Here is a 20,635-nt window from a genome sequence, read left to right as displayed (position 1 = left end):
TGTCGTCAGCTAATTATACATTGTGTTTTAAGTTTCATGTGGTTCTATTTAATTATTACGTTTCCGATTAGAGAACTCGGTAACCCACATATTAGCTGCTTTTACTTTTTTTATATTCATGGGATGTTATATATGTTTGGCCCTAGGTTTAGCAGTTGTTTTGTACAAGCTGATTTAGCTAATATTGAATAAATCAAGCCATCTTCCTTTTAAAAATATATATATTTCATATTTATTGATATGTCCGCTGTTTACTGCTAAAATAAAAGTTGTTTTTTAAGTTAAAAAATACATGTCGTTTCATTTATGGTATTTGCCGTCTTTTATTCATATAATACGACATATTTCTTTATGGTAAATGTTACTGTCGTTTATCCGGGAATGTGCGACCAAATAAATCCAAATATCGGTATTTTTCAGTAAAGAATATCCTCTGCATAGGGTAGAATACAATGATTTCTTCTTCTTCTTCTTCCTCTTCCTCTTCCCCTTCCCCTTCCCCTTCCTCTTCTTCTTCTATCGAAAAGAACATCACTTGAAATAAATTACTTTTTTTGTTCTTCTTCTTCTTCTTCTTCTGCTATCGAAGATCACGAGAAGAACGTGACTAATTTTAAAGGGAAAGATGACAAATACCTTTTAGAGTGTATGAGTCTAGATTCTTTCCTTTTACTTTTGATTAATATCATTTTTATCATTTAGAGTTCATGAGTCTAGATTCTTACCTTTTACTTTTGATTAATATTATTTTTAGTCAATTACTATATTATTTAAAAGGGAAGACCCTTCCCCTTCCCCTTCTTCTATCGAAAAGAACATCACTTGATATAAATTATTGTTTTTGTTCTTCTTCTTCTTTTGCTATTGAAGAACATGACTAACTTTAAAGTGAAATGAGACAAATACCCTTTAAGTATATGAGTCTAGATACTTTTGATTAATATCATTTTTAGTCAATTACTATATTATTTAAAAGGGCCTTCCCCTTCCCCTTCTTCTTCTTCTTCTTCTTCTTCTTCTTCTTCTTCTTCTTCTATCAAAAAGAACATCACTTGAAATAAACTATTGTTTTTGTCCTTCTTCTTCTTCTGCTATCGAAGATCATGAGAAGAACATGACTAATTTTAAAGGAAAATGAGACAAATACCCTTTAGAGTGTATGAGCCTGGATTCTTACCTTTTATTTTTTATTAATATCATTTTTATCCTTTAGAGTGCATGAGTCTGGATTATTTCCTTTTACTTTTGATTGATATCATTTTTAGTCAATTACTATATTATTTAAAAGGGTCTTCCCCTTCCCCTCACCCTTCCCCTTCCCCTTCTCCTTCCCCTTCTTCGTCTTCTTCTATCGAAAAGAACATCACTTGAAATAAATTACTGTTTTTGTTCTTCTTTTTTTGCTATCGAAGATCACGAGAAGAACGTGACTAATTTTAAAGGGAAATGAGACAAATACCCTTTAGAATGCATGAGTATGGATTCTTATCCTTTACTTTCAATTAATATCATTTTTATCCTTTAAAGTGCATGAGTCTGGATTCTTACCTTTTTATTTTTGATTAATATCATTTTTAGTCAATTATTATATTATTTAAAAGGGTATTAATTAAGAGTAAAAGATAAAAATTCAAACTCATGCACTCTAACTCTCTGAGTATAAGTTCAACAATTTTCTCCAATTTTTAAGCTCATATTGGACAAGCTTTCTCAATTCAATTCCTAGATCCCTTAGAAGGAAATCCATCTAAAAAGTTAGCAACATATAAATTTCATATAATCACGCTTTCTGTACCTCTATTAGTACGTAGTTTTAGTTTAAGATAAAACCAACCATGTCCATTGTAAATATAGCAGCATCAACAAATTGCAAGAGAGACAAACTTGGCCTGCTTTCTTTTCTATTAATAGAGCACTCATATATAAACCGTCGTCACCAAAATGGTAATGCTGGCGCCTAGCTGGACCCAATTACACTTATCCTCCACAAAGAAACTGGCACTGGAATATCCAGCATGAAAGTAGGAAACTTGAGCCTTAAAAAATTGTTAGAATTTAAGAGTAAATCGACCACTCCAACAATCAACAATAAACAACACAATACATACATACATAAATACATACATACGTACATACATACATAAATACATATACTGCGACAAAACTGATGAGTTGATCTGTTCTCAGTTGACTAGCTTCATCGTAATAAAAAGATCCCTCAAAATACAGTAAGTCATAACCAATTGGTCATTTCCTTTGGACACTGTCATTGAGTTGGTTATAGGTGAAGACTTAAGACTTGTACGGCAGTTAATTTGTCTGAGCACCTCACCGAACAAAACAGTGGCTACTCCGCATCATTCATTATTGTTTTCTCCCATTCTTGATCTGGTATCACCACTTATGACCCACCACGCCTAGTACCAAGCGAAACATTTTTTTTTTTTTTTTGGCGAAAGAAGAACGTTAGCATTTTTTTTATTTTTTTAGTGTGGACAAAAAAGAAGAAGAAAATTTGAAAAAAAAAAAAAAAAAATTGTATTGCGTTAATACATGAAAGAGAAATGAATCCCTATTTCTGACGCAACCATCTCTTCATATTAGGCTTCAACGTCCAAATATTCTCATTGACTTTCTCAGCTCTCAAAACCCACTTAGACAAACACCAAAAACAAATTAAGAAAAGAATGATTCCCATCTTTCCCATCCTACTAGCGTCTCTCATTCTAAACGCTGTACCGCATTACGCCGAGAAACAAAAAGTCGAATTTGTCACCAGCCACCACCGCAGCAGAGGCAGATCACCACCACCACCACCAACTACGCCGAAACTTCTCGAATTTGCAGACGAAAGGCTTGCTGTAGTTTACCCCGTCATCCAAAAATTCAAGTCCATCATAACCTCTGATCCTTTAAACATCACCAAGTCTTGGGTTGGCTCTGACATCTGCAACTACACAGGCTTCTACTGCGAAAGCCCTCCAGATAATGCTTCCGCCATGGCCGTTGCTTCCGTCGACTTCAACGGCTTCCAACTTTCTGCTCCGACGCTCGACGGCTTCCTCGACCAGCTTCCAGACATAGCTCTTTTCCATGCAAACTCAAACAACTTCTCAGGAACTCTCTCTCCCAACATCGCCAAGCTTAAGTATCTCTACGAGCTTGATGTAAGCAACAACAAATTGTCTGGGTCCTTTCCCAATGCTGTTCTCGGCATGGAAAGCCTGAGTTTCTTGGACATAAGGTTCAATCTCTTCACCGGGTCGGTCCCACCTCAGATTTTCCTGCAGATTAATCTCGAAGCCCTCTTCATCAACAACAACAATTTCACGCAGATAAAGCTTCCGGATGATCTCAGAACGAGCTCTCATATCATTTATCTAACCTTGGCAAACAACAAGTTCATAGGCCCAATTCCGCCATCAATCGCGAAACTGTTTTCCTCTGTGACTGAGGTTTTGCTTCTCAACAATGAGTTAACCGGTTGTCTTCCTTACGAAATAGGGTTTCTGAAAGAGGCGGTAGTGTTTGACGTTGGTAACAACCGGTTGACCGGTCCGTTACCCTTCTCTCTCGCGTGTTTAGAGAAGGTGGAACAGCTTAACTTCGCCGGTAACTTGTTGTACGGCATGGTACCGGAGGTGGTCTGTGATGAGCTGAAGAATTTGGCAAACTTTTCGTTGTCGGATAACTATTTCACGTATGTTGGTCCTCTTTGTAGGAGATTGATTGAAAGAGGCGTTCTTGATGTTAGGAGAAATTGCATTCCTGATCTTCCATACCAGAGATCCATGGAGGAATGTGGGGCATTTTTTTCGTATCCTAGGAGGTTCTGTCCCTACATGTGGTCTTATAATCACATTCCCTGTCAGCCTCCTCATTACCCTAGATATTCTCGTGCTTCTTCGAGCCCTCAAGTGCCTTCCCCACACTGACCCCCTCTGCTCATATTCCAAGGGACAAAGTTTGAATCATCTTTTTTTTTTTTTTTTTAATTTTTACTTGTAATCTCAAGAGTTGAATTAGGAATTGTACGCATGGTAATTCAATATAATTACATGCCTTTGAGACTCGACCATATATATGGTCTTGAAAAGTTCAGTCGTGCAATATTGTATTCATGACCAATCACATTAATGTATCCATTAACGACGACAATGTGTTCAAATACGTGGACACTAAATATCCATTACTGTATGTATGTATGTGTTTATCATTGTTGAATTTGAAAAAATATTATAATCTAGTAAGAAATTGTTAATGGAATGCATTGCAGTGGGTTAGACAACACTAAATGGTGTTATCTGTGCAGCCATGGGCACTGCAGCGCCTATTTGGTGCGCTGCAGCGCCTGCTAGAGAAGTGCCTGCGCACTACAGCGCCAGCTGTGTAGCCCTTCGGGGCATGTTGCTCTGGTTCATGCGCTGTAGCGGGAAAAACATCCGCTGCAGCGCCAATTCTACAGAAATCTATGATTTGTGTGTGATTTGTGATCCGAAACATTTCAAATTATTGTATCCATTAGTGATATACATTCACACATATCTGAACACCTATTAAGAATAAATATAACTGTTGTAATATATGTATTAATTAATGAAGAAATATCTTTACAATGAAAATGTACATTTATATGAATAGTTGTGATGTTTGAAGAGGATGTGTTCATTCATGAAATGACACATCTGTCTTTATTAATTTTTCAAAAAATTTACAGACTTTATTCATATTCTGAAACACAATATTATTGGTAGATAACGTGTCCAATAATTTGTTGTATTTTGGGGTAATTTGCAATAGAAACTCATTAGCAAACTTTGAGAAGTAAGTGCAAATAAAACCTTAAAAAAAATATTCCTATACGCCTCAAACCCATCTCGATTTCTGATTTCTTTTCATTTTTTTCTTCCTCTACACAGAAAATTCTCCAACAGCATTGTACGGTATGCTTACGAACTAAAGATGCATGACCTCTTTTCTTTTTGCCCTTGAGTTTATTTAGTAGAGGTATAAGTAAAAATTTATGACATGTTTACTTGTCAAGATTAACATATTTACTTACTCTTTTTTTTTTAATTCCAAGAGAATAGAATTAGTGGACCCTACAAAAATTTGATATTTAAAAATGGGATTGGCATTCATATGTCCCCCTCCGAATTGAGACTCACAATCATGATATTATTATTAAATTACTATTTTATTCCAATTTACTTATAAATGTTGGATTAAAAATAAAATACAAAATAAACATAATTACAACCTACATGTACTATTTCATATACATAATATTATAATATTAGCCTGATTTTATTAGCCTAATTATTTTTTAAAAAATTATTTCAACTTTTGATACTTTATTTTTATTTTTGTTTTATTATATACAAAACTTGACAATCTATTTTTGTTTTTCTTTGTAAAAAGAAATAGTTACACAACTTATTCTTACAATTTAATTATCCTAATATATAATAATTACTTTGATTATGATTAACATTTAATAATTATACTTTATTTTTTAAATTAAAAATACAAAAATTAATTAAAAGGTATATAAGTAAATCTATAACAGTTCATTTGATTCTGTGTTCAAGTAAATGCATGAATGATATTTAGACTGACTCTGATTATTTATAAGCCTGCAACCTAAGTAAACAATTTATTTTCTTTTTAATTTCTCACTCCAAATCCTCCCCATCCTAAGTCATATCCCTTCCAATTCATGTCCACCCGCCCGATTACAAATAAGTAAACATAATACCATCATGAACTTTGGGTGGGGGGCGCATTTTATACCAATCAATATAAATAAAAAAGTTTATGATTGAAGATATCAGTATAATGATTATATACTGTCTATTTATTAATGATTTTACTCAGTCAATCTTATACTTACATACCAACTCAGAAACTCACAAGTTTCTTCATAAAAAGGGATTCATATGACAATTACTTTTTCTTATAGATATAAAAAAAAAAACAAAAAAACTCATCATATAGTAGTGGTATTTATCAGATAATATATAGTTATCAAAAAAAGGGGAAAACAAAAAATGGTCCAAATTGGACAGTACAGCAATCCTGCTGAATATGCAGGTAAAATAACTTTTGTAGGGACATCAAATGCTGGCAGGCTATAATCATAATAATAATAAAAATTAAAAAGGGCCCCTGCTTGAGTGAGGTGAGGCTGATCATGAAATAATCTTCCACTTCAGTATTGAAGTGGTCCAGCTTAAACAATTACAAAGTGCCTCATCATTGCACTAGATTTTGATTAATAAATACGTATGTACCTTGTCAGTGGTCACTGTTTCTAAGTTTTGGTAGCTGCAACTAATTTTTCACTTGTCCTAAGTGGGGCAGCTGCGTATACCAAGTGGGGAGCTTTTCTGTTCTTTTATAAGAAAAAAAAAGAAACGGACAAGAACTAGTCAGGAATTTGCTAGCTTAGGACTACTGTACTAGATATCTTTTCCCATGCCAATAGGCATTTGCTGTTTGATTTGCCAATTATTATATATAGTTCGTGGAGTGGACGTAATGGATAATATTTATATAGACCTTTCCGCATCCTTCTTCTCTTCTCTCTTAGAGTTATTTACAAAATTATGGACTATCACATATATAAAGACAATTATATCCTCACATAATTAAAAAGGAGAAATAATTATTAAATCACAAAATAGGTAAGAAATTGGAGACAAATATAGTAAAATCAACAATTAAAACAAAAGTCAACACCTAAATATTAAACAAAATCAACATTTAATGAAATGTTTTCATTTTAAACAGAAGAAAAGTTTCTTAAATGAAAAAAGTATCGAATCTGTTAAAAACAGTGGCTCTATTATTTTGCCAAAAAAGAAAACATACTTAAAACTCTGCACAAACTACATCTGCTTCAAAACCAGTTCTAAAAATTCTTCTCATGAAAATAATGATCAAACCATAATAAAAATAAAAAAAGCAAAGCACTATGTAATATTATTCATGGAAAATCATTAAAAAAACGTTAGAATAAGGAAGAAACATCAACCATAATGAAAGAAAAATTGTAAATAAGAAGAAACGTAAAACCTCGCAAGAAAATACGAATAAAAAGAAAAAAATTTTCTCTAAAATAATGATAAGATCATAATGAAATAAAATTGTAAAACAATAACTAATATCAGTCCAATAGAGAAGAAACGTTCCAATAAAAAAGAAACATGATCAGATCATAATGAAAAAAACAATTCTAATAAAGAAAACACATAAAACTTAACCAAAAAATATGTACATAAAAAATAAATATTTTCATTAAAGTAATAATTAGATCATAATGAAAATCAAAATCAAAATGACAAGTAATATCATTCACGGAAAATCATTAAAAATAATATAATAAAGAAGAAATATGATCAAACCATAATGTTTAAAAGCTCTATAAAAAAGAAACATAAAACCTCGCAAGGAAAATAATGATTAGACCATAATGAAAGGAAAAAAAAAAAAAACATGTACAGAAAGTAAATATTTTCACTAAAATAATTTGAGACCATAATGAAAAAAAAATATATAAAACAAAGAAACTTGCAACAAATAACACTGAAAAATGATTGGAAAAAACCATGACGAGCGAGTATAGAAGTAACAACGTAAACAAACCACAAACCTCACTACAACAAAAAGGATTATTAGCAACGACATTATTAGCGACAACATTTGTCGTTGTTAAAATTACCGTATTAGTGACAACATGTCATCGCTTAAAAGAGAACAAAATTTTTGAACGACTTGTCATTGCATTCCATATTTGCGATGACACGTTGTTGCACAAACTTTATATAATTACGACCACATGTCATCACTAAAATGGAACTCCATATTAGCGACGACATGTCATCGCCAATAACCATTGGAGTCAAAACTAATCTGACACCAATAATTTTGGTGCCAGTTTGTACATTATTTGCGAGGACATGTCGTCACAAATATTGATGTTACAGTTGGAGTTGATGTGTCCAAAAAGAGGCGGGAAATTTGGCGCTTTCCTGCGAATAGGTTCAAGATATTTTTTTATTTTTTGCGACGACAATGCAAAACGTTGTCGCCAAAAATGGTTCCAGAAAATTCTTTTCAGAACGACTTTTTTGCGACGACATGTGTCGTCACAAAAAAATGTTCCAAAAAATTCTATCAATGACGACTATTTTTTTACGACGACACGTGTCGTCGCAAATAACTGGAGATTTAATTTTTTCCAAAAATAGGGTGGAAACTTTGGCGGTTTCCTGAAAATGATTTGTGATGACATTGTTAAATTGTCGGCGCAAAAAAGGGGCCAGGGTATATTCCTCAAGAATATTCTTAAAAATATTAATGAGGTGAAGAAGAACGCCATTGTTTTAACATTAATTGCAACGAAGATTTAATATTTGTTGCGACGACATAATGTCGTCGCAAAAAATGGTCTGTATAAATGTGATGCCAGACCTCTTTCCGCCATTTTTTCCGGTGAGCTCTCGATTTTCTTGCTTCCTCTCCGTCCAAAACCGCCTCATTCCGTCCAGAACCTTCAAAAAAAGCTTAAATACTTCATTCTCTCTTCAAATCATTCATTTGCACCGAAAAATATTGTGAAAAAAACTGTGTTTTTTCCTCGCCGTTGCCGCCCATTTTCCGCCCACCGTCGCCCTCCCACTTTGCTACCTTACCGTTCTCCAACCCCCGGTATTTGTGGGTTTGGATTTTGTGAGTTAATATTTTGGTATTTTGTTAATTTATTTTGGTATTTTTGTTATGGTGTATAATTTTGTTTTAGATTTTAGATATAGTTTGTGGTTTTGAATTTAGAATTGTGAATTTTAAATTAGAATTGAAATTGAAATATGTAATAATTAGATTAAAATTTGTTTAATGATTATTATGTGATAATTAAAAAATTAGATAAAAATTTTAATTAAGACTATATTAATACTAAAATAATTAAATAAACTAATGTTAAATACTTATCATAAAATAATTTGTGTTAATTTTCATAAAATTTGATAAAACTTTATAAATTCTTCGTAGTGGAGATGCCAATGGACAAGAGTTGGATACATTTAAGGAATCAGTTGTCTGATGAGTACTGGGATAGGTTATGTGCTTTTATTGAGGTTGGAAAGAATTATGCAAATGAACTCGGGGGTATTAATTGTCCATGTATGAAGTGTAGAAATCATGAGATGCATCCAACCGAAACAATGAAAGCGCACATACATCGATGGGGTTTTGATATAAGTTACACCATATGGATTCACCATGGTGAAGTACGTCCTGCTGCTGCAGTGGTCAGTGAATCTGTTGACGAGATGTTTGCAATGCTAAATAATGTGGCTGGGATTAGTGATGATCATGAGAGAATGGGTGAGACAGAAATAGTTATAGAAGATACGCATTACGATGAATTTAGAGATCTCTTATCCGAGCTATAAGTCGGATTGTATCCGGGTTGTACTAAGTATTCAGCGTTGAACTTTTTAGTGAAACTAATGCATCTAAAAGTGTTGTACAAGTGGCCTAATGAATGCATGGATGAAATGTTGAAGCTACTGAGAAATGCACTTCCTGAAGGGAACAAGTTACCAACATCGCATTACGAGGCAAAGAACTTATTGAGTAAACTGGGTCTGAGTTATGAGGCAATTCATGTGTGTAAGTATGACTGCGCTTTGTTTTGGAAGCAGAATGCTGCTTTGCAGTCTTGTCCAGTATGTACTACAAGTCGTTGGAAGAGCAGAAAGGGAAAAAAAGTTCCGTGAAAGTACTTCGATATTTCCCTTTGAAGGATCGGTTGAAGCGTCTATATGCTTCCCGTCACACTGCTAAGGAAATGACGTGGCACGTGTGGGGGCGTTCGAGGGATGAAGACTTAATGCGTCATCCAATTGATGGTACAGAGTGGAATGATTTTGATGAAAAATATCCACAATTCGCACGTGAATCGAGAAATATTCGATTAGGGTTAGCTACTGATGGTTTCAACCCATTCGGGAATCTGTTAATCCCCAAGCTGAGCAAACTTTTGTAAGTATACTTGTAATGTTTAATTATATTTTTTTTATCTAAATCGCATTATGTGTTTAATTATTTTTCTTATAAAATTTGTAGCATCGGATGGAGGACGAAAGAGAAACGCAGATCTAGACACAGTCTGCTACTTCTGGATCATCCGCGACAGGAACAGTTAATGAGTATGATATTATGGAGCAGTTTCTAGGCACCCGCAGAGGACACAAGATTGGAGTAGGTCACACACTCCCACAAAAAGTTTATCGAAGGGATACGTCATCATCTGGCTCACGCTCGGCAAGATCTTCTACGTCATGTTCTGCCCCACACGTAGAAGAATACTTACAATGGACTTACCAGCAAAACCTCAAGCTGTACGAGAGCGTCAGAATGATGCAGGATTTCATCACTCAAATGCACCCCAACAAGACTTTCCTAGCGGTTACTCCTCTTGAGCCGTATGTTTGTCCACCTCCTTCGCCTCCGAATCCTTCTGATGATAACAACGATAATTCTAGTGATGCTGCTAATTTAGGAGATTAAAGTATTATTAATATAACAATTTGTACTTTCGCACATTTCTACTATAATTATATTTTTATTTTATTAATTACTTTTTACCATGATAATTTTTATTTATATTTTTATTATTTATTTCTTTTTATTTAATTTTTATTTATATTTAATATCATGAATTATATTTATTATAATTATTAAAATGAGAAAAATAAATAAAATATTAAAATATTATTTGCGACGACAAATGTCGTCGCAACAAATATATGCCATGTTAGCTACTACTGTATCTTTTGCGACAACTTAATTCAAAAAATGTTATCGTAAATAATGAATGCCATGTCATCTTAACGATGTACCCGACGAAATAATTGTAGTGACTTATTTGCGACGATTGTCATCGCAAATATAATTGCGACGACTCATTTTCGTCGCAAAAATAATTTTTGCGACGAAACAATTGTAGCGACAAGTTTGCGACGACAAGTGGTTGTGAAAAATGTATTTGCGACGACTTTACCTTTTTTACAACGACTTTTTGTCGTCGTTAATAACCATGTTTCTTGTAGTACCTGTGTAACAAACAAGTGGGATGACATGAAACAATCGCAAAACTTCGATGGACAGTAAGAAACCCCGACGTTCAATGATCAAACCGCAATCGAATTACTTCTCACTCCATCAACAATAAATTCAGAACAAAAACACCATAAGGGATGAGGGAGAGACGCTCAACCACATCCGTCAAAAAAAAAACTCGACTATATTCTAAAACAAAATAAGAGGGAAATTAAAACGGAGTGATTCTGTAAACTAAAAAATAAATTGATTACACACAATTAATTATAGCTAAAAAGGAAAGTAAATAGGTCGAATATAATGATAAAAAAACAAACAGATAACATAAAAAAAATATTAACCATAAATAGATCATACCCTAAAATAGTATATAAAGACATATCCGATAACATATATATGTCTTAATCGACATTTTTATAATATTATGTAATAGTCGATATTTTTAAAATTAAGACTTCAATAATAGGTATTTTGCTTTTTAATGGACCGACAATGTTTTATTAAGAGTAATTTTAACAAATATCTTTTGAAAATGTATGAGTTATGATTTTTACGCTTTACTCTTATTTCATAACTTTTTTAGTCAAAATTACACTAACAAAAAGATATTTATTAAAAATAAGGAGTAAATATTCAGACTCATACATTCTTAAAAGTAAATTCTTCATTTTTCTATTTTATATTAAATACCATCATACGAAGTTACAAGCATTTTCTGGTTGGCCTCCAGTACCCAAAACACCTTTATAATGTGTGTACTAGTGGGGTCATAATTCACCCATTCGTGTTACTCGGCCAATGCTATAACTTCAGAAGGCGTTGCAATAACTTGTTCCAATAAAACCGGTGTTCTAAAATTAGACACAACCCAATATTGAAGTTCTTCGAGAAAATGTCTAGTACAAGTAAAAATTAGAGATCTAATGGTGAAATATGAGGTTAAAATTATAAGGAAAATTATTTTTGACAATGGATAAATATCATATTTATCAATAAATATTATATTTTTTTAGTAAATACCATATTAATTTAAAAATTCGGCAACCGATTCTGACGACTAGTAAATACCGTATTTTTCGATAAATACAATATTTACCATATTGATTCGAAAATCCGGCAACTGCTTCTAGTGACTAATAAATACTGTATCTACCTTTAAATACCATATTTAAATTTATTCAAAAATTGGGACCCACTTTGGCGATTGATAAATACCGTATTTATCGGATTTAAACTTATTTAATGAAGTATTGATTGGTAAATACAATATTTATCAGATCGAGAATTATATTCAGTTAAATATTTACTAGTAAATACAATATTTATCAGATTGAGAATTGAATTCAGTTAAATATTTACTGGTGAATACAATATTTACTAGCTTTAAACTTGAATTCAGTAAAGTATTTACTGATAAATACAATATTTACTGTATTCAAAATTCAAAATAAAAAAACTACCAAAAATTACAATAAATCACAAACTCACAAACTCAAGACTAATTTTTATACATCCAGGTTGAGAGAAAAACATAATCACAGGGAAAATCATGCTCTTTTATACATGAGTCTAAGAAGACATTTGGTTCATAGATTATAATCATGTGATTAAAACTATTTTTAATTTATGTGTATTTTTTACGAGAAAAAACACTGTAGCGAATCATGAACCATGATTCAAATCATAATTTGAATCCTCCAACCAAACGTCCCCTAAACTATTATTGCAGACAGCTACAAACACAAATCATACAAATTCCTTAATAGCAGAACCATTGCTATCTCCCAAATGAAAAATGCAAGCTCACATGGACTTTAATGAGGACTAGAATCCTAATCACCTGTTCATGCTACCGATTCCAAGATTCTTATTCGTTTTGTCTACTTGACACTCGAGGTGCCGGTGACTTCTTCAAGGATTGTCACCGTCGCAGAGTTGCTCTGTCGCGACGGTGCGGCGGCGATCGAAGAGAGAAGATTGGTGAACGACGACGACGATCTCCGAGGACAACTACGCTCGGCGGCGAACGTGACTTCTTCTTCGGTTCGACTAAGATCTCTAGTTTGCGACACTTCTCAACCTTCGTCATGGCGATCTAAGAGAGAGATATCGGCGACGCACCGTAATGCCGACGATGAGGGGGGGTGTGAGAGAGAGAGGGGAAAGCGTCCATGAACAGAGCGAGAGTCAGATTGGCGGGTGATAGAGAGAAAAAGAGATCGGCGGTGGAAAGAGAGAGAAAGAGAGAGACAAGTCTCCGGTGTGGAGGTAACGGTTGTAAATGTGTGTGATGAAGAAAAGAAAAAAAAAAAACCTAAAGAAAAGGGTAATTTTGGAAAAGAACAATTTATTTTAAAATGAAGATTGAAAAAATGTTATAATTTACAATGTTTTAAAATATATGCTTTTTTCTTCAAAAGTATGTTTCAAAAATGTTATGGAGTGCATTTTCCCTAGATTATTTTCAAAACTTCTAGAAAGAACAAAGGCATAACTGAAAAAAACGCAATTATTTCAGCTTTTAGTATATTCCTATGATGTCCTTTTATTTTTCTCTATGATGAAATTAGTGAAGATATAAGGGAAAAAAAAAATCTTACGTGATATGATTGCCTTACATAATGTACGTAGCTGAATATAAGGTCAACTGGAACAATGAAAATCAAAAAAGCTTACAAGGATTTTTTTTTTTTTTTGAAAGGATTCAGGTTGGTGTACTCGTTGGGAGTTTCTCCTACAGTTGTAGGATGAGTAACTACAACCGCAAATAGCTTGATATTAATACTTAACTTTGTTTTTCTCCTTTGTGAAATTATTAATGTCTTATCATGATTCATGTATGGAAAAACAAAAGGACAAAAGGATAAAAGCACGTACGTTTAGACATTGTTTAACCTCTGTATAATACAGCATTTGTCAGAAAAAGGGAACATCTCTTGTTTACTTTTTTTTTTCCTTCCATTTTATGACGTTAAATTGCTTTGGTTTACACATAGGGATTGTGAATTCACGTGGACGACAATACGCCCTCCTTCAGCAGTGTGTTTGGTTGGAAGAATTGAGGAAGAAAGAAAAGAGAAGAAAAAAAAATTGAAAGAAGGCAAAGAATCTTTTTTTTTTTTTTCGGTGATTAAACGTGACAAGATTAATTCTTTATTTAATAAAGACGATTGCGCTACAGAAGAAAATGGGTTAGAGGTTTGCAATCCCTAGACTTTAGGGTTGGTAATTCGGATAGAGACACGACAACACGACTCAAAATTCATACGAAATTAACGGATTTGAGTTTATTATAAATAGGTCCGGATTAAAATCAGATCGAACTCGTGAAACACGATTAAATAATGTGTCATTTTTAGGTTGACCCGCCAACCCGCAATTGACTCGCCATAACCTGTTTATTAAACGTGTCATATTTGGGTAACACGAATACACAACCCGTTTATTACTCATTCTATAAACAGATTTAAAAATAGGTTCAGAAATAGGTTAATACGACCCATTTATCACATATTTTATAAACATGTTCAAAAATAAGTTCAGAAATAGGTTAACACGACCCATTTATCACTCATTTTATAAAGGAGTTGACACGACACGTTTATGACTTATTTAATAAACGGGTTATTCGTGTCGTGTCGTGTCAACCCGCTAATATACAGGTCGTGTTTGAGTTTTGTATTTCGACACGATTAATAAACGAATTATGTTTGTGTCAACTGAGGGAGTCAACACGATACGAACACGACCCGCCAACACGAATTGACACCCCTACTGGACAGTACCAAATTTTGATCCCACATAGAGAAAGGGAAGCATATTAACATGTAGAATATGAATAATTTAAATTTTTTTCTTTTTAATTTTTTTAGTTACCCCTTTCTCATTTGATTTTAAAAATGAAAATTTATTTTTATTAGGTTAAAATGATTTTTTAACTCTTTTATGTGTAATTATGTAATATCGCTATTTAGAAAAAATATTAACTATACAAATAAAATAACAAAATATATGTAGTATATCCATAACAATACGTTTAGATATATTATTAACATACTCAACAAAAATTAATAAAATTAGTAAAAATAAAAGTGAATAATTCTCTTTTTAATCACCACTTTGTTTTAGAGAACGTAGTATATAGCATATAAGTACTATTTAAAATAAATAATAATTTAATGCGTAAATGATTCATTTATCATTAATAAAAAAAATTTTCACTAATCTTTCAATTTCAATGAACAAAGGGAAAGATTACCGATTCATCCCTATTTTCACAACCCGCAGGCCCATATCTTGTACACTATCAAAAGCAGCAGACAGCAAGACTGATGAAAGGAAAACTCTTTAATGAGATGTTTAGTTTATGAGTTTAAAATTATAATTAATAATTTTAATTTTTAAAATTTAAATTTTTTATAAAAAAATATTATAACAAAATCAAAAATTATAATCTCAAATGAGATAAAATTTTCAAAACAAACGTTACATTCTTGTCCCGGATTAATCTCTTAGACACAATTGCAGCGGAAAAAAAAAAAAAAAAAAAAAATCTCCCAGACACAAAGAGACAGGCTCCACGCAGTAAGATTTACGTGGACTCTAGAAATGAGGCTCAAAAGTGTTTAATAAGAATAATAAAAATCTCCATTATTACAAATAGGAGTGTCCTCGATCAAAAGCGTCACGGAATTCCCAACACATAGTCGTAGGCTGGCCGTTCACTTTGTTGATTCGAGTTTGTAATTCGAATTGAAATGTAATTTTATATGAGAGCTTTTTACTGTAGTAAAAAAATTAGATGTAACTGTTTCTGAGAGCTTTTTACTATAACAAAGCTCGAATTCTAAACTCGAATCGACGAAATTAACGAGGCCTTAGACTTACATCATTTTTTATTTTTTATTTTTTATTTTTTACTGGTATTCGCAGCTGTTAATGTTCATCACTCACACTTTACCGACTTCAACCCCTCGAAGTCGAAGTATTCGACATTTACAAAATCAGAAAAGTCTCAGTATTTTTAATTTTATTTTTATTATTCCACAGTGCTAAATTATGTTTTACCCTTCTCTTGCATCCCCACCTCCACGTGATTCTGATCTTGCAGTCCGACAACTGATATATTTACTTCTGCTCACTCACTTGCTTTTGTCATCTACCCCTTCCCCCTCTCTCCCACTCTTCTTCCTCACTCACTACTCTCTTTGTAAAGTCTCAGCTTTTAGTCAATACAACCATAACTAAAATATACAACCTTAGTACAGAGAAATTAGATTAAATCACAGTTTTTCCCTTTGCCGCCGTTTCTCCAACAATGCGGAAGAATAAATGGCATCTGTTGCTCTGTCTCAGTCTTCTCAATGCCTTCTTTTTCTTTTCATCAGTCGCCGACAACTCAACGTTTAAAGTACCCTCCGACGCCGCCGCACTTCTCGCCTTCAAATCCAAAGCGGATTTGAGAAACGAACTCCCTTTCTTCTCCGTTCCAAACGACACTTTTCACTTCTGCAAATGGGCCGGAATCCAGTGCGTGCAGTCCAGGGTGGTCCGCCTCGTCATCCAAGGGCTACATCTCGGCGGCACTTTTGCGAACAACACCTTGACTCGTCTCGACCAGCTCCGAGTCCTGAGTCTCCAGAACAACTCGCTCACCGGACCCATTCCCGACCTCTCCGGACTCAGAAACCTCAAAAGCCTCTTCCTTGACCGCAACTACTTCTCCGGATCTTTCCCTCCGTCGATTCTCTTCCTCCACAGGCTCCGCACGGTGGACTTATCCTACAACAACCTCACCGGATCATTACCCGCCTCGATAGCCAACCTCGACCGGCTTAGCTACCTCCGTCTCGAGTGGAACCACTTTAACGGATCGGTCCCGCCAATGAACCAGTCTTCTCTCAAATTCTTCAACGTCTCCGGCAATAACTTCACCGGCGCCGTACCGGTGACTCCGACATTACTCCGATTTGATCCGTCGTCGTTTTCCTGGAACCCGGGCCTCTGCGGTGAGATTATCCGCGAGGAGTGCAGCCCAAGCTCACCGTTCTTCGGCCCAACGTCGTCCGTCTCTGCTCCGCCGCCAGTTGTAGTTCTAGGGTCGAACGCCGTCGAGTTGGCGAAGCTGGGAGAGAAGAAGCGCCGGAAGACGGTGGAAATCGTGGGGTTCTCGTGCGGAGTGCTGGTGTTGATATGCTCTCTGCTCTGCTTCGCCATGGCCGTGAAGAAGCAGAGGAACAACAACAGTACTACCAGCAAGGAGAAAGGAATGGCAATGATGCTTTCAGACGATGCTGAGGCGGCGGCGGTGGGGATGGAGCAGGAAAAGGAGCTGGAGGAGAAGGTGAGGAGGGCGCAGCAAGGGATGCAGGTGACGAAGAGCGGGAGCCTTGCGTTCTGCGCGGGGGAGGCGCAGCTCTACTCGCTGGAGCAGCTAATGAGGGCGTCGGCGGAGCTGCTGGGGAGGGGCACCATCGGAACGACTTACAAGGCAGTGCTCGACAACCGACTCATTGTCAGCGTGAAGAGGCTTGACGCCGGTAAGCTTGCAAGGACGAGTAGGGAGGTGTTTGAGACGCATATGGAGTCGGTGGGTGGGTTGAGGCATCCCAATTTGGTGCCGCTCAGAGCTTATTTTCAGGCCAATGAAGAGAGGCTTCTGATTTATGATTACCAGCCCAATGGCAGTCTCTTCTCGCTCATTCACGGTAAGCTTAACCTACAATACATTTCATCTTCTTGTTTTGTTGCTGGTTTATTTCTCTGTGTTATGCGCGAGTTGGACTCGTTTTGGGTGCTTGACTGACTCGGTGTGGACTCAATCAGTAGATTAGGAGGTGCACGTGACTGTTTTACGTTGACAATCAACATGTGATTTTCTTAACTTAAACCCCTTTTTTCCTTCTCAAATTTTTAATTATTTTTGCAATTATGGGGTGTATAGGATTTCGGAAACGATGATTACACTAGTCATGATTTTGGTATGTCACCGAGAATCTTGCTTTTTAAGCGTTGATGTTGATTTTAGTTTTTAATTGGAGTTTAATTTTTAATTTGTGTTGAGATATAATTTTATGTGAAAATTTTTTATTATAATAAAAAAATTAAATATATAATAATTTTTTAAAATTTTTTATTATAATAAAATTTAAATTTAAAATTTAAATTAATGAAATAAACGGTACTACGTTGGGAATGTGAAGTGATGATAAATTATTGATCCGGTAAACCCGATTAAAAAATTGACCATGTGTTGGGTTGCGTGCCATGAGGAAAGAAGAGGGGCCATCGGGGCATAAAAAGCAAGAGTGTACTAATAACCCCACCAGGCCATCACAACTCAACAATGTGAGGCCCTACGGCCCCACAACATGCAAAATGTTCATGTCATGTCAAACTCAACATTAGACAAGAAACTGTTGTAACCTATGAATCTGGCTTTAGCGAATATATAAAAAGTTTCGATTTTGGTGTAGCGTGCATAATTGGTGAATTGCGGGCCATGTTGCCACCTGATTGCCCCACCATTTATTGATAATTCATCACCTCTTTTGTAAAGTTTACTTGTTGTATGCCATTTACAAAACAATGCTTCTTTTAGATACTCAACAAATTTTGCATGTTCAAGGCTCAAAATCCACAAGGGCAAAGCCGCTCCACTGGACATCATGCTTGAAAATAGCGGAGGACGTGGCCCAAGGCCTCTCCTACATCCACCAAGCGTGGCGGCTCATCCACGGCAATCTCAAGTCCAACAACGTCCTCCTTGGACCCGACTTTGAGGCCTGCCTCGCCGACTACTGCCTCTCGGTCCTTGTCAATTCTCCCCATGGCGACAACAACAACAATGCGGACGATGACCCCAATTCCACCGCATACAGAGCCCCCGAAACACGCAATTCACACCACGAAGCAACGTCCAAGTCGGACGTTTATGCATTCGGGATCTTGCTGCTGGAGCTTATCACCGGAAAGGCTCCATCACATTTGCCGTCCTTGGCGCCGAATGAGATGATGGAGTGGGTGAGATCGACGAGAGACGGTAATGTTGATGATGGCGGGGAAAACAACAAGATGGAAATGCTTCTTGAGGTGGCTATTGCTTGTAGCTTAACGTCGCCAGAGCAAAGGCCCACAATGTGGCAAGTGATGAAGATGTTACAAGAGATTAAAGATACTGTATTAATGGAAGACAGTGAATCGGACCCGCCCACTGGGATGTCCTAGTCATTGACCCAATTGTTGTACCATTCCATGAGTTGTTATTGATAATAGATAGAAAGAAATAGATGAAAACAAATGCCAGCGTTTAACCTTTTTTTTCCGCCTTTTTTCCTTTTTCTTGATTTTATATATGAAAGAAAAGATCTATCATCCTAGATGCACATATTTTTTTTTCCTTTAAATTTAGCTTGGTCACTGTTACGCGGTTGCCCTAGTTTTGATTATAAAAACTAGAAAGGGGTTGTCGTTTTTTTTTGGAGGATTATTAGAGACATAGAGAAAAAACACGGAGATAGAGGAAAAACACAGTGTTGTCAAGTGTGCGATTTTTCTCTTGTAATTCCTTATCATAATGAAAAAAAATGCAATGGCAGAAAAAGAATGTAGTCTCAGTTGAGACGAATCTCGATGATAAATTTTGTGCGTGAATTTTATTTGATTTCTTTTATTACGTTTTTTTGTTGCTCTCGGTAATTAGAATTACTTAACAACTGCGGCCCCAAGATTTATACTTCATCAGTTGATGTATTATGTTGATATAGGTATGCCTCGAAGTTGTAAACTTGCAATTCAAGAAAGTAATGTGCTGTTCATAAATCACATGAAAAAGAAAAGGACACTAAAGACGCATGAAAAAGGTATGGCTCCACGTTTTTGTCGCATCTTTTTGTTAATTAGCGGGTCCGTTTCGGCTTTCACGAGGGAACTTGATATACTGATCAATTACTGATTATATTTACGGATTACCATAGGCATGAGCTATGAGTCTTTCTGTGAACTCCGGTGAAATCTCCAAAGCGCAAGTCTTTTGCTTCTGCGGAACATAGTTTGACGCTTTCCCCCACTGTTGTAGATATGCTCTTTTTTTTTTAATAAGTATAAATATGAGAATTTTATGGTAAGTAGTACTGTCTTGAACTGGCAACAGATTTATTAATAGAGCTTTACTTAATATTCACTACTTTATTTTTTTTGTCTAATATATATATATATATATATATATATATATCTGTGCGTGATTTTAATAATTACTCAAATTATCCATGAGTATTATTTTATCAAAAGTATTTCTAGTTTTTTTTATTTTTCTAATTTTTCTTTCTTTTCTTTAAAAAAAATAAAGAATTTACTTTTAAAAGTGCATAAATCTAAATTTTTACCATTTACTCTTAATAAATATCTTTTTATTAGTATAATTATTTGATTAAAAAGATTATAAATTAAGAGTATCTAATTCATGTATTTTTAAAAGATATTTGTTAAGATTATTTTTTTTAATATG

At 34.8% G+C, this 20,635-nt stretch overlaps 2 protein-coding genes across 2 annotated transcripts; both read left to right on the top strand.

The window, feature by feature from the left end:
- The first annotated feature begins 2,687 nt into the window (after nt 1-2,687).
- Nucleotides 2,688-3,951, top strand: LOC21392233 (uncharacterized protein At4g06744). Its single transcript, XM_010096348.2, has one exon. The coding sequence runs from the start codon at nt 2,688-2,690 to the stop codon at nt 3,933-3,935; it is 1,248 nt and encodes a 415-aa protein (XP_010094650.1). The 3' UTR covers nt 3,936-3,951.
- Nucleotides 3,952-16,304: 12,353 nt separating this feature from the next.
- LOC21392232 (probable inactive receptor kinase At5g67200) lies at nt 16,305-19,451 on the top strand. Its single transcript, XM_024164411.1, has 2 exons — nt 16,305-17,837; nt 18,758-19,451. Exons 1-2 carry the CDS (start codon nt 16,448-16,450, stop codon nt 19,354-19,356), a joined length of 1,989 nt encoding a protein of 662 aa, XP_024020179.1. The 5' UTR covers nt 16,305-16,447; the 3' UTR covers nt 19,357-19,451.
- The last annotated feature ends 1,184 nt before the right edge of the window (nt 19,452-20,635 follow it).

Source organism: Morus notabilis, unplaced genomic scaffold, assembly GCF_000414095.1.
Source record: "Morus notabilis unplaced genomic scaffold, ASM41409v2 Scaffold523, whole genome shotgun sequence".
Taxonomy (NCBI): Eukaryota; Viridiplantae; Streptophyta; class Magnoliopsida; order Rosales; family Moraceae; genus Morus; species Morus notabilis.
This window is presented reverse-complemented; position numbering and strand designations above follow the sequence as displayed.